This window comes from Theobroma cacao, chromosome 7, assembly GCF_000208745.1.
Source record: "Theobroma cacao cultivar B97-61/B2 chromosome 7, Criollo_cocoa_genome_V2, whole genome shotgun sequence".
Classification (NCBI taxonomy): Eukaryota; Viridiplantae; Streptophyta; class Magnoliopsida; order Malvales; family Malvaceae; genus Theobroma; species Theobroma cacao.
Window position 1 is genome coordinate 5,352,347 of NC_030856.1, and position 19,614 is coordinate 5,371,960.

The 19,614-nt window shown below is 35.1% G+C and overlaps 2 protein-coding genes across 2 annotated transcripts; one reads left to right on the forward strand and one right to left on the reverse strand.

Annotated features, from left to right (window-relative positions):
* Window positions 2,266-3,755, forward strand: LOC18594004 (VQ motif-containing protein 4). Its single transcript, XM_007021445.2, has one exon. It carries the CDS (start codon window positions 2,587-2,589, stop codon window positions 3,313-3,315), a length of 729 nt encoding a protein of 242 aa, XP_007021507.2. The 5' UTR covers window positions 2,266-2,586; the 3' UTR covers window positions 3,316-3,755.
* Window positions 6,253-17,912, reverse strand: LOC18594005 (probable bifunctional methylthioribulose-1-phosphate dehydratase/enolase-phosphatase E1). Its single transcript, XM_007021446.2, has 12 exons — window positions 17,530-17,912; window positions 16,365-16,501; window positions 10,296-10,391; window positions 10,034-10,153; window positions 9,536-9,625; window positions 9,068-9,250; window positions 8,680-8,835; window positions 8,045-8,194; window positions 7,865-7,966; window positions 7,204-7,313; window positions 6,979-7,097; window positions 6,253-6,494 (listed from the first exon to the last, which is right to left on the reverse strand). The coding sequence occupies exons 1-12, from the start codon at window positions 17,756-17,758 to the stop codon at window positions 6,403-6,405; spliced, it is 1,584 nt and encodes a 527-aa protein (XP_007021508.2). The 5' UTR covers window positions 17,759-17,912; the 3' UTR covers window positions 6,253-6,402.

Consider the following 19,614-nt stretch of genomic DNA (forward strand, 5'->3'; position numbering starts at 1 on the left):
TATTATGTTAAATTTTTAAGATGGGTATTTAATTTAAAATTAATCGACAATTAGTGAAGCAGCTTTCATTATAACAAGATAGTGAAAAATCTCAAATAGAAACTTAGGATGGATGGGAAGAATTTGCTGGATATGGTATGAAGGTGTGAGCATGATGCCCTAATGATATTATATGATGGAGGAGACCAACTTTTTTGAGGCTTGTTGCTTGTGCTTTAATTGAGGATTGTACTACTTTAAGCTAATTAATCCAACGCTTTCTTTTTTATATATATAAATGGGGTCTGTAAGGGCACTCCACAATATCCAGACAACAATGATTTTGGCTGTGAAAGAAAGAATGTGATCCCTTTTCAAGAAGAAAGAGGCAGTGGTATAATGGAACTTTGATCCCCCACCCTTCCTTTCCCCCTCTCCAGACAGATATATATATATTTTCTTATCTTTCCCATTATAAATGAGAATTCGATTCTCTCTTCTCTTTCTTTTTTCATTTTATAATTTTTTTTTGAGAAAAATTATTTTATCCAGAGACTTTTCGCAAACGGGTTTAGAAAATTTCCTAAATTAACTCGCAAGGGATATTAAAAAATTGACACGTGTTTATAATTAATTTAATTAATTATTAATTTTATATAAATAAACCTAATATAACACTTCTATCCGTGTTATCAAAATCTAAAAACTCTATCGTGATAATGTCACTAACTATGTATTTGATCGACATGTGAGATCTTATAAATCTACTTACGAAATTTAAGAACTCTATTATCGTAAAATAAAATAATAATTTTTTCTGCTAATTCAAGCAAGAACCTCATGCTAACATGGATGCAACAATTTGGAAATTGGGATTCCATGATAAAAGTGAGAATCCGAACAGATTCATTCAGGGAAAGTTTAGTATTTTCAAGCCAAAAAAAAGTGATAAAAAAAAGTCTTTTTTTTTTTTTGAGTTTACAACATAGCACATTTTTCTTTTTTTATTTCAAAAGACAAGTGGTAGAAGTCATGAAATGATGTCACGAGAGAATTTTTAGTTTTGGTCCACTTTGTTACATGTCCCATCTCTTGGTTCTCTTGGTAAATTATGTTTCACCTTTCAAGCAAAAATGATAACAGCAAATGTCATAAATTTTATGTCAGTAAAAGATGAGAGATGAGTCTCGAATTTATAAATAAAAAAATTTTTTCACCTAATGAGTATATTTTTTTAATTAAAAGTATAAACTCGTAACAAGTGATATCATACTTCATGTAACTCTTCATTAATGTGAAACTTATCGTAAAAAGTACCAAAACCAAGGATCAAGGTAGGTATGTACTACTTCAAGGTTGGTCTTTGACATTAGTTCAAGATATATGCTTTTGATAATTGTGCATTGCAAGTTATTACAAAATATTGTGATGGGATTAAGAAACAAGCATTGATCCTATTCCCTCTCCACTATACAAAGATCGTCTCTTCGTTCTTATGATGTGAATTTGTAATACATGCTCTTTTGATACTCTTGAGTATGGTTTGACTTTAAAAAAAAGATATTCGAATTTGAATTTTTGGATAGAAAACACCTCCGTTTATCGATAAGTCAAAAATTGATAAGAATAATTTCAAGTGCTTTGAAATGATTATGTCAAATATTAACATTTACTTTGCAAAATATAAAAGTAGTAATACCTTTTGTTGTTCTTCATATAACCTTTCCATGTTGAAATTTGGGTTCACTAAGGGCATAATGTTAGCAAAGAAAGGAAGAGGGAAACTCTTGAAGGAAGGCCCTAAACTCACATTTTGACAGAATCAATCATAAAAAAGGAGCCACATCCACTAAAAAGGATGTTGAATTTATATTGGGGAGTGTAATACACGCGCCTCAAGTGCCATGAACTACAAAATTTGTTCTTCCTGCTGGTGGTGGTGGTGGTGGTGGTGGTGGTGGTGTGGTGTTCTATCAAAAATGTTCCCATCATCTCCAATCCCATCAACACTTACTATGTAGTTCAGGGCTCTGAAGTCAATGCCCAATGCTCTCTATATTTATAGATTTATTAATCTATTTTTATATCTAAAAAACTATCATTTTTACATATTTTTCATATCTTTTCCAATACTTTGCCACAGGTGGCATAGATGCTAATGGCCAAAAGAAATTCCATGTTCAACCAATACCCTTTCATCTTTATATAATCCCAAAACCCAATTGGGTATTTTTTTTCTTTTTTTTTAATATTAAACTAAGCTAAATTCAGTAACCCCAAATGAAGCATGGAAGTTCAATAGAGAGAGGGAGAGAGAGAGAGAGAGAGCAGTAAAGAGAAAAGGCGACTAACAAGAGAGAGAGAGGGAAAGAGAATACGCTAACCCCTTGTTGCTGCCACAACACAAGAAAACAAAACAAATAAGCAACCTTCTCCCCCTCCCTCTCCCTCTCCCTCTCCTCATCAATCAAGCCTTGTTTTTCACTCATCATCTCTTCTTCTCCTCCAACCAAACTAACCCCAAAAGTTTCCTGCTTTCTTTCCTTCCTTCTCTCTCTCTCTCTGTCTTTGATTGTGGGGGTGCTAGCTTGCTGGAGAGACCTATCAATGGAGAATTCAACAAGGCTAGTACAAGAGAACAGGAACAATCTCCCATCTCCTTTAAACTCCCCACATGGCAATGGAAACAACAGCAATGGTGTTGTCCAAATCCACACCCCACCCCTCACTCCAATTCCAATCTCCAGATCTGAAACCAACCCTTACCCAACAACCTTTGTCCAAGCTGACACAACTACTTTCAAACAGGTTGTCCAAATGCTCACTGGCTCATCAGAAACTGCTAAACAGGCCTCCTCTAAAACTCCAACACAACAACAAAACCAACATCATCATCAGCAGCAGCAGCAAGATCCACCATTACCATCAAAATCATCCTTTCCTATACCTCCCATCAAAACCAACTCTCCCAAGAAACAAAATTTCAAACTTTATGAGAGAAGAAACAGTAACCTCAAAAACACCCTCATGATCAACACTTTATTCCCTTCTAGTGTTACAAACAGCAGCAGTTTTTCTTCACCGAGGAATACGGAGATCCTCTCTCCAAGCTTGCTTGACTTCCCAAAGCTAGCTCTTAGCCCAGTCACGCCATTAAATATGGACCCTTTCAACAAGTCTTCACCTTCTTTGGGGAATTCGTCAGAGGAAGAGAAAGCTATAGCTGAGAAAGGTTTTTACTTGCATCCATCACCTATGTCAACTCCCAGAGACACTGAGCCTCAGCTTTTGCCTCTGTTTCCAGTTACTTCACCAAAAGTTTCAGGTTCTTCTTAAGAATTGAAAGAAGAGGACGAAGAAGAAGAAGGTGGTTATGTAATTCGAGAGTGATTTATCAAGAGGTTTAATGGGTTTTGGCTGAATTTGAGTGAAAAAAAGAGGTGGATGATCTTTCTTCAATTGTATGATTTGATCTCTCTTTGATTATGGTAAAGCTCTTTCTTTTTTTTTACCTTCTTTTCAAAATCTTCTTTCTTTTTTTGTTTTTCCTTAATTTTGGTTTCGTACTTAAAACTATTAAAACTAGATTAATTCTCCGTAGATGCTATGAGAAAAATGACTAATTTTCTCTAGTTCTTCTTTTCTGTTTAGCATATTGAACAAGTCAATTTCTTTCTTTTTTTTTTCTTTGGGCGGTTGTGTTGGCCTAGGAAAGAAGCAGGTCATTTACTTCTACCTTTCTTTTCCTTTGCATAATTTGACTTACATGAACCTAATCTTTTGGTTGTCCTGCCTTTCGTTTTATGTAAATGCAATAGCGATTCATTTCTGTGTACAATCAAAAGCAAGTCAGCTTGTTAGTTCTTTCTGATAAAAGGGAAAACATATCAGAGATGGAAACCTTGTCTCTCAGTACCTTCAAACTATCAACGTAATAATTAAAATCTTTAACCTCTAGATATAGTACAACCATTGCAGTTGTTGTAAGGATGTTCATTTCTTTCTTTGTGATTGAGTTAATGGCAAAAGAGAAAGGGGAAGACTTTTTTTCAGAAAGTAAGGGAAGGTCACAGCACAATGAAGACTTTTTGGCTGCATTTTTAAGAATGGACCACCATATTGTAAGAAGGGTATCCTTGTTGAGTCCAATTTAATGGAAATTTTGGTGCATTTTATTTATTTTTTTTAAAAGAAAAATTGGGTTTTGGAAATTTTGCCAGTTCTTGTACCATGTAGTAGTGCTGCTTTGTCTTTGTAACTTTATTCATTCAAGTATCCAACTTAGGCAGTTGTTAATTAATAGTATGACAAACAAGCTTTCCTTTCATAAAAATGGCCCACAAAAAGAGATCATAATAAGAAGGAAAATGAAAAAGGGATCAAACAGGATGTGACCATATTGGATCCTCTAATCTTTTCACTTTTTTCTACCCCAAAACTCAAGTGGAAGGCAAGTTAAAAGAAATATCAACAGCAAATGTCAATGCAGCTTCTTCTTTTTTCTTGGTATATTGCTTTACTGTTGTTCTTCTACATTTCCCTAACTAAAACCCTTCTTCTTTAATTGCTTTCCTTAACTACCTCCACCAGTTTTAGTCTGGTTGATCTGTCTTAGCAGTACTGAAAGTGCAGTTGAGGTATACTATAAAAATTGGTTTTAGGTATGTAAGGCTAGGCAAGGTAGGTAAGAAACTGTGGAGAACAGAGATTAATGACCCACATCTGTTACTTCTGTCAAGATGGAAGGAGCAGTCTTTGTCATTTAAATTTGATTTAGTATGCAATCATGCAGCTTGGCTTATTTATCTTTTTTTTTCTTTTTTCTTTTAAATACAGTCTTTTTCTTGACTTTGAGACATCACTCATCAGAGTACTTAAGAAATGGGAACACACTAAGCAGGCTAAAGTGGAAAAGTAGGACTTCTATTATGATTATGATTGAAAATGAAGTTAAAAGAAAACAAAAGAACAAAAGACCATGCTAAGTAAATGTAAAGACTTCTTCTTTTTCTTTTTTGCGCCCTTTCAAAGTTTTTACTTTGTCATTGCTTGAATGCCAACAGTTTTGTCACTGGACAAAGACCTGCAACCTGTTCATTTCTTTGTACCAGTTGAGATGCAAGTGGAGATAGCTTTTGGTTAGCTGTTTCACTTCCTTAACGGGGCTAAGCTTTGTTTCTATGTATAGAACTTTATATTGTCTGAAGCTAATTTTTTCCCTTAAAAAGGACTTTGAATAATGGAAAAGCTATGCAAAATCCAGCAAATTTTTGTGTGGTTAATAGAGTTTGGAAACCAAGTCCATTCATTGCCAAAGCAGCAAAAATAAAATTAAATATCTTTCCTGTTGTACTGAGAAAAAACATTTGGTAATCAATAAACGAGCTGTGTTATCTGGTCTGTACTTTTGTACGGTATCTGCATGCATGCAACTTCAACTACCTCATTCGTCAGTGAGTAGCCAAGCACATTTAGTGCTTTTTATTTGCAAAGCTGAACCAAATGCTCAGAGAAATACATACCCTTCCCAGCTGTATTAGATGTTAGTTGACCCTATTCAAGATTTTGAAATAACTCTAGCTTCCGAATCACCTTTGCTTCTCAAGATTTTTTTTTCTTGCAACTATTGGTATTAAAGAAGGGAAAATGGGACGAAGCAAATTGGTTAAAAAACGAAACAAGAAGGGATGTAAGGGACATTAAGTTTGGAACCAGACATCTGAATTCATGTTTAGCATATTAACACCGACCATCATTCTTCCAGATCTTAAACATCAACATCATTGCCCATCTGCAAAGTATAACTCGGACACGAAGTTTGGTAGACATCTAAACAGACCCTTTATTGTGTGGCAGAGGTCCCTACAATTGCATGTCGAAGAATTAATGTTAGGCTTTGGTTGCTCTACAATAAGTTAAGACTTCTTTATACCAGTATTGGTTGAGGAATGTTTGGAACTTTCTAGTGCATTTCACAGCAGACATCTGAGGCTTCATCTTCTGCAAGTTTATCACCATCATCCTTTCAAAACGTTACACATCCGCATCACTGCCCATACAGAGCTAAATGGCATACAATGCTTGGTAGAGGTCCCCTCCGATCCTTTATGGAGTGACAAATGTGCCCACACATGCATGTTTAGAGATTTTTGACACCAAACCTTATAAGTTGTTTGCTTCAACAAGGCTACCTACCTAAGCATTAGTGGTCGCCCACAGGATAGAAATTATTCACATAGCTTATAGAGTATATTTAGAGAATGAACAAGCAAATAACTCTCTTGAATGATGATACGAAACAAAATCGACAGCAACAGATTGAGAAATGGTTGTAACAAAACCAAGATTTATTGCATCCAAAAGTGATTTATTATGTGTAGAAACTATTACAGTTGATATTAATACGGAGTTACAGAACTTGTATCAGATCTCCAAGAAAGAGTTGATAGTCTTGAATCCATGGTTATCGGGAAGAGGACCATTTCCTGGCCGGACAGAGATTACCACCTCCAAACCTACGACAAGGATGATGATGAAAATATTAATGAAGAAATGGTATTTATTTATTCCTACCTGACAAAGTATTTATTGCCTTAAATTTCTAGTTGGAGTAACACTGAAACCAGAAGGTGGTCTACGAATCCACTGAACATTAAAGGCACAGGCCTCAATTGACAACTTATGCAAGGATAAGCAGAGTAATTTACTATTTTTCTTATGCTAACTTGTTGCACATGGAAAAGGATTCTGATATTTTCTTTTAACAGTCTAGCATGTCTAAGGGGGAAAAGATAAAGAACAAACAAACAAACAAAAGAGAAAAAGAAAGAAAGAATATGAAAAACAGTATCACTTATTTTGCAGAAGTAAGTTCTAAACAATATAAGCCAGGTGCCAACAAGTCTAGAATTTGGACAATAGAGTAAACGAAAAAGTAGAACCAAATTATTATTGCTATCTGGCAGTCACTGTTAAAATAAATTATGGGCAGAAAAGCACCTGCAGCTTTTGCAGCGGTAGCTTCTTGATAGACATCAGTCACAAATAGTATCTCAGATGGCTCATCAACTCCCAATGACTCAAATATTTCAACATAACTGCGTGTTTCTCTTTTGTTTCTGCAAGCAAAAGAAGGGGAAACGGATTGTTACTTTGAATTAAAATTAAGTGTTAAGTGAAAATCTATTTTAAGTACTGAAATATCTGTGAAAGTAACAAACTTACCCCACTGCGGTGTCAAAAAATCCAGATAAATACTTCCTCAAATCGCCAAAGTTGGAGTTTCCAAATATAAGCCTTTGAGCCAACCTGCTACCACTAGAATATATATATACCTGTGGTGAAATGAGAAAGGAGTGATTAACATTGAAAATGGAATTGTCTATCCGTAGTCAGGAAGTTAGGGAGTAAGGATCCTTTTGCAAAGGGAGGGGAGAGTTGAGAGATGTCTAAAAGGTGAAACACTCTCATCCCAAAGATGCTTCAATTTTTCCTAATGGATATGTCTGTCTTCTCAGAAAAAAGAGAAAGTATCTGGTACTATGCTGATAAGCGATACAACTTTTCAACCACTCAGATGGTCATGAACATACATTAACTTGAACTTAGGTCCAGATCAGTCTCCAAGTGGACACCTATCTACTAAGAAATTTGGCTTCAGTTTGGCAGAATGACCAGATATAGATGTCCACAATTCATATATTAACTCCAGACGTAAACAGTTATTTTCTTTTCCAAAAACGGACTGCAATCATACTGAGTTTGGGAGCAAATGCATTAAAACCTACTCAAAAGATAGAGAAATATAGTATCCAGAACTACATTCAGAAAATGAAAATGTATAATGAATAAAAAAGTGAAGAGTGAAGGAAAAATGCAAGATCACCTTTACGCCCAAACTGTGCCACTTTTGAAGAGCTTCTGGTACATCATCAAAAACTACACCTTCCAGCTCATTGTTCTCAAATCCAGTTCGCCATATATGACCCTATTTAACCTCATATTAGCTCTAATCCCAAAGATAAGCTCCAAAAATGTATCTTCTTTATAATTCGTATCTGCTTACTTGCAATTGCTTTAAGGCGGTGATTTTTCGATCAGCTTTTATCATTGCTTCCACATTAGCAACCAAAGCTGCAATCACCTCCTCTTTTCCCACATCCTCCAAAGGGATAGGCACAGCGCCAAGAACACCTTGCTTCAAGTCATCTACAACCTGCGGAAAGCATGTTGTGATTCAATATAGACATATCATTTAGGAGTCAATCTTGAGTTCTGGACTACCATGGTTGCTAATTTATGAGGCCAACAATCCCACCGCCTTAACTACAGGAAAAGAGGTGAAGAAGTTTTGTTTGCCTAGCTAGAGCATACCAAAGAAGCAAGCATATAATTTCAGTAAGAAGCATCTATCAGAAATAGTGATCCCAGTGAAACATACGTGCAAGTCCAAATTCTTTAGTTTCCAGTACCAAAATACAGGAGTCTAAATTATGATTTGTATCCAAGTCAGTAAGCATCTCGGGAAGAATGTAAGATTTCTTATTTATTTGACAGTCAACTTGCAACCTAACTCTTAAAGTTAATTCTTTCATCTAGATATTAGAAAGTAATTGCCCTGAGAAAGCCAAGCAAGCAATTTTGTATCATGATGCCAGTACAACATCACAAAAGGTTCAAAAGTCCAAATAAAAATCTTACTTGAGAACGTAACAAATTTATATCATCTTGGGTTTCGGCAGTAGCATATGTTGCAGACAAATGCCTCCCAACATTGTTTCGGGCATAGGGAAAGAGAACATCTGTTACAAATGAAATAGGAGTTGTCGTTCCTTCAATGTCAAGCACAATGCAATGCTGCAACAAAATAAAATTGAAGAGTAAGAAGGTATTCCTGACAATTGAATGGACCAATCTTCTTTCCCATTTAAACAGTCAGAGTCTACCAGAACATCATTCACCCATTCACATTAAAGAGTAAAGAAACAGATTACCCATTTTAACAATCCACTATATCTGCTAAAAGGGAAATACTATTATGTGTAAACCTGAATTTACCAATGGAAGGGAAAATATGTAAATTTCTTACTGGAAATGACCCAAGTTTGTAATTTGAATCCACAGTCCCAGCCTTCGTAGACACATTTATCCTGCCATTGATGCCTGAAACTCCTTTAACATTCTGAATAGGGCCATGATCCGGAGTAGACCAGTCTAAGCCTAGTTGATGAAGTTTAATAGCAGCATCAAAGAGGTAATGGTAAGATTCAGCCTGAAATAGTGTGTCAGTGCCGAAGTAAGAAACACAATATGAGCAATAAAACATGTAAGAACCTCTATATTACTAGGAGACAATTAAACTTTTAATAAAGTTTTTCATTATTCTTTTCACGTTCTCATTCACATGAATGCAAAATTTATCATACTGTATGCATGTCAACAGCAGTAAACTTTAGACATCTATAAGCCATAGTTAAGCCATAAGAAAAAGAAGCTCCAGTGACATTCTAAAAATTTCACCAGTTTGGATTCAAACATTTCCATAAGTTTTACAAACCTGAGTTTTAGCACTGATCCATGAGTCTCCCCATACATATATGCCATGATTGCGAACAAGCACAGCAGTTGTTTTAGGATAGGCTTCTATCTGAATAACATTAAAGCCAACTTCAATTGAGTGAAGGAAATATTTACATGGATAGATTCAACCAAAATATAATGGATTGACAAAAGCAGAATAAATTTCTGTAGAGAGTTGCAACATCATCCATTCGATGGGATGATACTCCTTCACACTGAAAGGCCAATCTTTCTGGTCCAAGGAAACCTTTCCATTCCTCCATTACCTTTTGGCAGCAAATTATCAACCTTAACAAAGTGGTAACAGGCAATAGACACATCATTCGCTTTAATTTAGCAAAGTGGCACAAGAAAATAGACATACTCCTCATTGCTAAAGTAATATTCATTAATCTTACTCAGCTACATGAACTATGATCAACATGAAAGGCAATCTCATAATCTCTATGACAAGATGAACACAAAAGAAACATACAGCTTTGGCAAGAGAATCCGTGAGCTCATTTTCATAGGCTGTGTTCTCGATGATTGGGATTACAAGTTCATCATAGTAACCATGCCCTTGAATTCCCTTTATCATCTCCATATGAGTGATCTGCAAACATCGAAAAGAGAACAAGTGAATCAATCATTGAAATAGCAAGAGAGATGTGGAGCAGTGAAGAAGGAAAATAAAAGTGGGAGAAAGATAGAACCACACTTTAGAATAATATTTGACAGTCAAAACAAAAACTTACACGAAACTCTTTTGAAAGTGGATTGATCATCGTTACCAGACAAGATTCCATCCCATGACTATGGATAACAGCTCCGGCATTACGGATGTGATATGCCTGAATTATGAGGGGAGAAAGCCTTTTAGAGATAAAGATAGAGCCAAAAAAATATTAAGTGGAAAGGGGGCATTCTGGTTAAGACTGATTCAGTGACAACTGTCATAGATAATTCATTAACATAATCTCCACAAATTAGACATTTATAACATGGAGACAAATAAAGTACTAGTTTGACTGCTTAAATAAACCAAGTGATCTGCAGCTAAACATTTGGGTAAAAGAATCAATAGTTGTACTCCAGATGGGTCAATACTGTTAAAACTGGAATATATCTCAGCTTCAATGGAGGGTGACTTGATGATGGTTTGAATAGGTGGAGATGAGGTCACGAGCAGCAGCATGTGACTAGTCTAAAGTAGCAGTTTATGTGTTGGTTATTTTCAGTTTTTTGTCTTCAGAATTATGTCAATTTAGCAACATGGATTTACCATGTTGAGTTGTGTTTGTTAGGATGTCAGCCACTAATATCATGCTACAGCTAAACAGTTATTGGTGGTTTAATTGCTTAGTTATGTACTGGTTTTTTGTTTTGTATTTTCTCTCTCTCGGTTCTGTAACTACTGCATATATATATATTCAATGAAAAACAGAACAGCAAGTGTCTTTGTCTTCATAATTTTCTCTTGGCCTGATTAAGTCTCAATGCTTGTATAACTCATTCCTTTTTTGAACATGGTATCAGAGCATTTCATGTGTTCTTAAGGGACCTATGAAAGCAATTTTTTTTTTTTAGAATACTTAATCTTGCTGTCTCATATCTTCCATTAGAATACTTAACCTATGGCTTCCACCAGTTTCAATGTTGTAGCTCCACCAGTGTTTAACGGAGATAACTACCCAATTTGGGCAGTGAAGATGAAAGCTTATCTCCGTGTATTTGACCTCTGGGAAGTTGTGGAGGTGGGTGGAGATCCTCCAGTTCAAAGGCATGCCAATCCTACAATGGCACAATTGAAGCAGCATAGTGAAGAGGTTGCTAAGAGATACAAGGCCCTTTCATGTATCCACTCTGCTATATCTGACTCCATATTCACTAGGATTATGGCTTGCGAGAATCCTAAAGATGCTTGGGACAAGTTGCAAGAGGAATTCCATGGAAGTGATAGGACTCGACAGATGCAAGTTCTTAATTTGTTGAGGGAATTTGAAGTTTTAAAAAAGAAAGACAATGAGACTATTAGGAGTATTCTGATAAAGTAATAAAAGTTGTGAATCAACTGAGGCTACTTGGGGAAGACCTTCCAGATAAAAGGATTGTGAATAAGTCCTAGTAAGCCTACCGGATAAGTTTGAAGCTAAGATATCCTCACTTGAAGAGTCCAAGGATATCTCACGCCTTACTGTCACAGAGCTTGTTAATGCTCTCCAAGCACAAGAACAAAGACGAGCTCTTAGGCAAGAAAACACGGTAGAAGGAGCCTTCATAACTCGAACAAAGGAGAAATGGAGTGACAACAACAGAAAGAATGATTCAGAGAAGAGAGACAAGGACAGGACATCTGGAGATGGAAAACAAGGCAAGCCGAGAGCTAAGTATCCTGTTTGTTCTCATTGCAAAAAGAGAACACATCTTGAAAAATATTGTTGATATCGTCCAAATGTTAAATGCAGGTCATGCCATCAATTAGGACATGTGGAGAGAGTTTGCAAATCGAAGGGAAACAGACCTAAGGAGAAGGCTACTGTTGCAGAACATCAGGAAATAGTTGATGAATTTTTATTCATGGTAAGGAAATCTGAAGTTTCAAACAAGAAGCACACATGGCTGATTGATAGCGCTTGTTCGAATCATATGATCGGGAAGGAAGAAAATTTTATTACCTTGGACGAGTTATAAATCTCAGGTTGAGATTGGAAATGGACTTAATTTGCAGATTCAAGGGATAGGAACAGTTGCGGTGCATACACTTGCAGGTATGAAATCAATTTCCAATGTAATGTTTGTACCTGAAGTTGCTCAAAATCTACTTAGTGTGAGGCAATTGATTGAGGATGGATATATTTTGTTGTTTAAAACCAATGCTTGCACTATCCTTGATGCCTCAGGCAAGGAACTTTTCTCTGTTGAAATGAGAAATAAGTGTTTCTCTGTAGATTGGATGAAGGTTAAGCATAAAGCTTACCAATGCTTGTCCACTAATTCTGAAATTTGGCACCGTAGATTGGGGCAAGTAAATTACCGGTCTTTAATGCATATGATATCCAACAACTTGGTTGAAGGACTCCCTAGTTTGACTCAAACAGATAGAATCTGTAGCACTTGTCAATATGGTAAGCAATGCCGAGTCTCTTTTCCAAAATCTAGAAATTGGAGAGCAAAACAAAAGCTTCAATTAGTGCACTCAGATGTGGAAGGTCCTATGAAGACTCTATCATTGAATGGGAGTTTATATTATCTGATTTTTGTAGATGATTATACAAGGTACAGTTGGATTTTTTTTATGAAACACAAGTATGATGTGTTCAATTTGTTTACCAAGTTTGTTGCAGCAGTGGAAAATGAGTCTGGGAGCAATTTAATGATTCTTAGGACAGATAATGGAGGAGAATTCAACTCAACCGAGTTTAAAGAGTTTCTCGCTCGAAAAGGAATCAAACACAAGTTGATGGTTGCCTATAACCCTCAACAAAATGGAGTTTGTGAGCATAAAAATAGGACAGTGATGGAGATGACACGCTGTTTGTTATTTGAGAAAGATTTGCCAAAGGAATTTTGGGCTGAGGCTGCTAATGTTGCTGTGTATTTACTAAATGTTCTCCCAACAAAAGCTTTAAATGTTAAATGCCCCTATGAAGCTTGGCATGGTACAAAACCATCAGTAGCGCACCTCAAAGTTTTTGGGTGCATTTGTTATGCCAAAATTCCTGATGGTAAGAGAACAAAACTCGATCCTAAGTCTCAATTGGCAATTCACTTGGGCTGCAGCAATCTGTCAAAGGGATATCGATTGTATGATCTGAAAACTAAGAAGGTTTTTGTAAGCCGTGATGTGAGATTCGACGAAGACTTGAAGTGGAATTGGAAAACTACTGCTGTTGAGAAATCAAAGTCAAATAATACCACTGGTGATGTGAATGAAGGTTTGAAGTGGAATTTGGAAATAGCTACTGATGAGAATAATGCTGATGGTGATGAGAATCTATTTGATGATGAGGAAAGTGTGGATGAGAATGATGAAAGCTTGGCTGTTCGAGGAACAAGACCACTCCAAGAAATTTATGGTAGATGCATTATGGCAGTAATTGAACCAAATGAAGTTTCAAAAGCTTTAAAAGATGAGAAATGGAAAGAAGCAATGGATGCTGAAATGCAAATGATAGCAAGGAACAGGACCTGGTACTTAGTAGATAGACCTCAAGGGCCAAAGGTAAGTGGTGTTAAATGGATATTTAAAACCAAGCTGAATCCAGATGGGTCTGTTAACAAATTAAAGGCCAGATTAGTTGTAAAAGGATATTCACAAGTTCAAGGAGTGGACTTTGAAGAGACCTTTGCACCGGTGGCTCGATATGACACCATTCGAGTCTTAACAGCACTTGCAGTCAAAGAAAATTGGTCCATTTGGCATATGGATGTGAAATCGGCTTTCTTGAATGGGGTTATATCAGAGGACATTTATGTTGAATAACCTGAAGGTTATGTGGTACAGGGAAAAGAAGACAAGGTGTGCAAGCTTGTCAAAGCTCTCTATGGACTCAAGCAAGCCCCAAGAGCATGGTATGACCGAATTGACAGCTACATGCGAGAAAAAGGATTTATTCGCAGCAACAATGAAGCTACACTCTATGTTAAGAAATCTGGTAATGCCGTGAAACTGATTGTATCATTGTATGTTGATGATTTGTTAATAACAGGGCCTGATGATGAGTTTCTAAAAGAATTTAAAGCTCAAATGAAGTTTGAATTTGATATGACCGACTTAGGAAAGATGTCTTACTTCCTAGGCCTGGAGTTTCAGCAATTGGAAGGTCAAATTTGTCTCTATCAAAGTAAATATGCTGAGGATTTACTTAAAAAATTCAAGATGAACTTTTGTAAACCAGCTCCAACGCCACTAACTATGGGTTGGAAACTCAGCAAAGATGATGGTGAGATTAAAACTGATGCTCGACTCTATAGAAGTATAATAGGATGTCTTCTATACTTGTCAGCTACCAGGCCTGATATTATGTTTGCCACAAGTCTCCTATCTCGATTTATGCAGGAACCATCAGAAATGCATATGAAAGCTGCAAAAAGAATCTTGAGGTACATCAGAGGCACAACAACATTTGGGCTTAAGTTTGTGAAACAGGACAGTAATCATCTGCAAGGCCATTGTGACAGTGATTGGGCTGGGAGTGTGGACGATTCAAAGAGCACCACTGGCTATTGTTTCTCATTTGGAAGTGCAATCTTCTCCTGGAACTCAAGGAAACAGGAGGTGGTAGCTCATTCTTCTGCTGAGGCAGAATATATAGCAGCATCTTCTGCAACTAATCATGTGTTATGGCTCAGGAAATTGCTTGATGATCTGGGTTTTAGGCAATTTATTGGCACTGTCTTATGGGTGGATAACATGTCTGCAATTTCGATAGCAAAGAACCCAGTGCAGCATGCAAGAACTAAACATATTCGAGTGAAGTTTCACTCAATCAGAGAGGCTGTGAAGAATGATGAAGTTGTAATCAAGCACTGCAGCACCAATGATCAAGTTGCTGATATATTTACAAAAAGCTTGAACAAAGATAAGTATTATTATCTCAGGAGCAAGCTTGGAATATGCGAGATAAATTCCAAGGAGGTGTGTTAAAACTGGAATATATCTCAGCTTCAATGAAGGGTGACTTGATGATGGGTTGAATAGGTGGAGATGAGGTCACGAGCAGCAGCATGTGACTAGTCTGAAGTAGCAGTTTATGTGTTAGTTATTTTCAGTTTTTTGTCTTCAGCATTATGTCAATTTAGCAACATGGATTTACCATGTTGAGTTGTGTTTGTTAGGATGTCAGCCACTAATATATCATGCTACAGCTAAACGGTTATTGGTGGTTTAATTGCTTAGTTATGTACTGGTTTTTTGTTTTGTATTTTCTCTCTCTCGGTTCTGTGACTACTGCATATATATATTCAATGAAAAACAGAACAGCAAGTGTCTTTGTCTTCATAATTTTCTCTTGGCTTGATTAAGTCTCAATCCTTGTATAATTCATTCCTTTTTTGAACAAATACATACATCATTCTTGGGTTTCAATTTTCCGTGCATAACTTAACTTAACACCCTCCAGTAATATCACAAGGTCAGATGGGATCAAGAGCACCTAAAACAGATGAGAACAAAATCTGCTGGCTATCATTTTGTAACTAAGATCTTTAATCTTTTTTGCCACCATTAAACAACAGTTGACTATGGTCTGATTTCAATCCAACAGTAGTCACAATTGCACATGCTTTACTTCCAATGAAAAGTAGGAAAACCCACTAAAATCATAGTTTCTAATCTTAAATTCATTACCTTTTGAGACTGTTAAGAAGATTCACATCCATTCCTTTTTAGTTTCTCTCTCTATCTGGCTTGATGGGTGGGAGAAGAGGTGGTTTAAAAGTTAAACCAAGAAAACAAAACATTTGATTGGAGGTTCATTCTCCTTTCTTTTACTTTGTTTTCTCAGCAACCAAATGGAAGGCAACCAAAGTTATAGTAAAAAGAGCACGAAGTTACCAACACCATAATACAAAATGTTCAAAGTATCATGCTCATTTTCATCGTCAAGCCTTATTACATGAAAGATCAAGCTAAAAAGTTATGTGGTGTTTAAAAATAAAACAAATCATAAAAGCCAGCTATCCTAGCAAATATTCCAATATCAGCCTCATAAACTATATCATAAAATTACCAAATTCCGATAAAAAACACTCAGTAAAGTAAACTGTTGGATTGATTAAATGACATCAAACAATAGTTATTTAAAAGCACAGATAATAGTTACCTTCATAAAAAGAGGAGCACAATCAGAACACTTGGGAGGCTTATGAGGGTATGGCTTTGGAGAAGGTGAAGTTATGATAGAGCCATCACCCGATAATATATACATGTCCTCTGGTTCCATTCTCTCCTTTTGAACACCTATCAAAGTACCAAGTCACAAACCCATAATTAAGCCATGCCAGAAGACGGTATACAGAATATAACAAAAGATGAGTCGTATCCACGTAGAATGTCTGCTGAGGTGAGTATTAGTATTCATAGTTTATGTAAAAATGAGAGTCAGAAACACAATCAGTCTCATACAGAGGCCTGTGTAAAATCAACAAGGAAACATTAGAAAAGCAGAGATATCTCAGATTAATAAAAAAAACAACTCACTGAGGCTTGAAAGCACATACCAAATAGCCAAAAAGTCATAAAAAGGAAAAAAATTTTGTGCTAGATTTACCACAGCCCACGTATAAAACATCCCAGAATAAATAAAAATAGTCATCGGTGCTTGAATAACTAATAACAAAAGCCAAAATGTATAGTAAAACAAACAAGTGACCTAGAACAACAACAATTAAGATATCAAACATCCAAGACTAATACAGAAGAAACACAGAGTTGAGCTTGAATAACATACACCAGAAGCAAAAAGAACCATCTCAAAAAGAAAAATAAAAATTTACATAGAATAACAACAACCGGTATAGTATACATTCCGTATTAATACACAGACTGATTTGAGCCTGAATATGAAATGCCCATAAGCCAAAAGAACCATGAGAAACAAACATTGAGCTAAAACAATAACAACTTGTAATATCAAACATCCCAAATTAATCATCAGAAAACACGCCCTTGAGCTTGCATAACAAAACCCAGAAAACAAAACAAAAATTATGGAGCTAAAAATAACTACAACCCAAGATCATACTTCCCAAATTAATCAACTTTGAGCTTCAATAACAAATACCGGAGCCATAAAATAAAGAAAAAATCAATAATTAAGCTTAAATAACAATATTCCAGATATCAAACACCCCAAATTAATGATAAAAAATTTTAAAAAAAAATACAACTTTGAGTTTCAAAATCAATCATCCTGAAGCCAAAGAAATAAAAACGATGAAAAGGACCAAAAAAAGACCCCACAAGATGATTGATTGAGAAATAGGTACCAGAAGGGGACATGAGGATGAGCTGCTGAGGCTTAGGGATACAGCTATCATGGACCTTCATGGTGATGCTGCCACCCGTCCCTGAGACCCATCCAAGGTTATAGAACTGGCGGCAAAGCTCAGATATCAAAGACCTTGTCTCCTTCACTGCTTTGCTTTCTAAATAAGCTTGTGATACGCTCCCCATCTTCAAGCCCCCGTTTACTGCCACTGTTGTTGCTACAGCCATTGCAAAAACAAAGGCTCTCCTTAATATATAGCTAGAAAAAGTAACTGAATAAGGAGAATCTTTAAATAAAAATAAAAATAAAGGGTAGTTCTGCTGGAGCTTTAAAATATGCCCTTTAAAGGGCCTTTCTTTTATTATCTTCAATCTGTGCTGAGAGATGGGACAGGACAATGCTCTGCTGTACATATTTTGTTTTGATTTGTCCGAGGTAAGAATGAATGTACCGTGGGTCAGAAGTGATTTTCTTACTGAATGAAGTGGTCAAGGCTAACTTGAACTCGGACTCAACAAATATTTATTAGGACTTAATCACAGCTTTGGGTACTAATGGCGGCCTTTGACTGAAGCCAATGTGGGGGATGTGATGAAGTGAAAGTGAGTTGCGATTTCAGCACGTTTTGGGGGAATGGGGATGTGGCTGCCGGTCAAATTAGTGGAATTTCTTCTGTTGGGAATTTGATTTAGAGTGTGATTAAAGAGGGGAAATTGTGTTTTGCAAGTGGCACGTTTCATGAGAATTTATTACCTTATTGCAGTCAAGAGGCTTGCCTTGCCTTGCTGTGGTGTGATTTAAAGTCCACTTACAAGAAATATATTTTACAATTAATGCTGTAATTAAGATGTTTTGAAATATTAAAAATCTGAAATGATTTTAGGATACTTATTAATGGAGGTGTTCGGATTTTTCCTTTTTATAATCAAACTTTAAATCTAGTCTCGTACGTCCAATCAATTATAAAAAAGAATAGGCATAATATTAGAAAACAAATTATTGTAATTAAGTTTAAGAAAAAATTGAATTAATTTTAGAGTTTTGGAAACCGAGTTAAAGATTTTTAAATTGATTTTAAGATTTTATGAATTAATTAAGGGTTTCTTGAAACGGGTTTTGGGTTTGTTGGATTTGTTTTATGGTTCATTGAATCGAGTCGAACTGATTTAAGAGTAATGAATCGATTTAGAGTTTTTTTGAATCGAATTGACCTGATTTTAGGTTATGTTGAATAGGATTGAATCGGTTTTAGCCTTTTTTTTTAAATTGGATCGATTTGATTTCAAGGTTTCATGAATTGGATCAAATTGATTTTAGAGTTTTATAAACTAATTAAGGGCTTCTTGAATCAAGTTTCGAGTTTATTGGATCGGTTTTATAGTTCATTAAATCAGGTCGAAATGATTTAAGGTTTATAAATCAATTTTATAGTATGTTTGGTTCACAGAATAGCTATGAATGAAATAAAATAACTATTACGTGAGAATAAAATGAGGTGAGAATAGAATAAAATAAGTATTACGTAGTTTGGTATGACGAATGGAATAAAACAGGAATAATTATTATGACTTATTACAGTATTTGGTTGATAACAATAACTTTGGAATAAGAAAGGAATAGAAAATAAAATGACAAAAATATCATTTATTATATATATATGATTATTTTATTTTATTTTATTTTTTAAATATTGATGTTTTATTTATAATCTAATAATTAACATTATAAAATACTAATATTTTATTTATAATTTAAATGTTATTATGATTGTTTATTTTTAAATTAATTTATTTTTAAACATTAATAATGTATAATTTATTTAAAATATTAAAAATTGATAGTTTAAATATTAATATTTTATTTATACTTTAATCATTAATATTAAATGTTATTATGATTATTTATTTTTATTTTTAAATATTAATAATTTATATTTTATTTATAATATTAATAATTTATCATTTAAATATTAATATTTTATTTATAATTTAAATTTTATTATGATTATTTATTTTTATTTAATTTTATCTTTTAAATATTAATAATTTATATTTTTTAAATATTAATAATTGATTATTTAAGT

Excerpts from the sequence above, each read along its gene's own strand:
- LOC18594004 (XM_007021445.2), top strand. The coding sequence starts at position 2,587 with ATGGAGAATTCAACAAGGCTAGTACAAGAGAACAGGAACAATCTCCCA.
- LOC18594005 (XM_007021446.2), bottom strand. The coding sequence starts at position 17,758 with ATGGCTGTAGCAACAACAGTGGCAGTAAACGGGGGCTTGAAGATGGGG. Across the intron at positions 10,392-16,364 it reads GTGCTCCTCTTTTTATGAAG|GCATATCACATCCGTAATGC; the intron begins GTAACTATTATC and ends CTCATAATTCAG. Across the intron at positions 7,098-7,203 it reads TTTTTTGACACCGCAGTGGG|AAACAAAAGAGAAACACGCA; the intron begins GTAAGTTTGTTA and ends TTTTGCTTGCAG.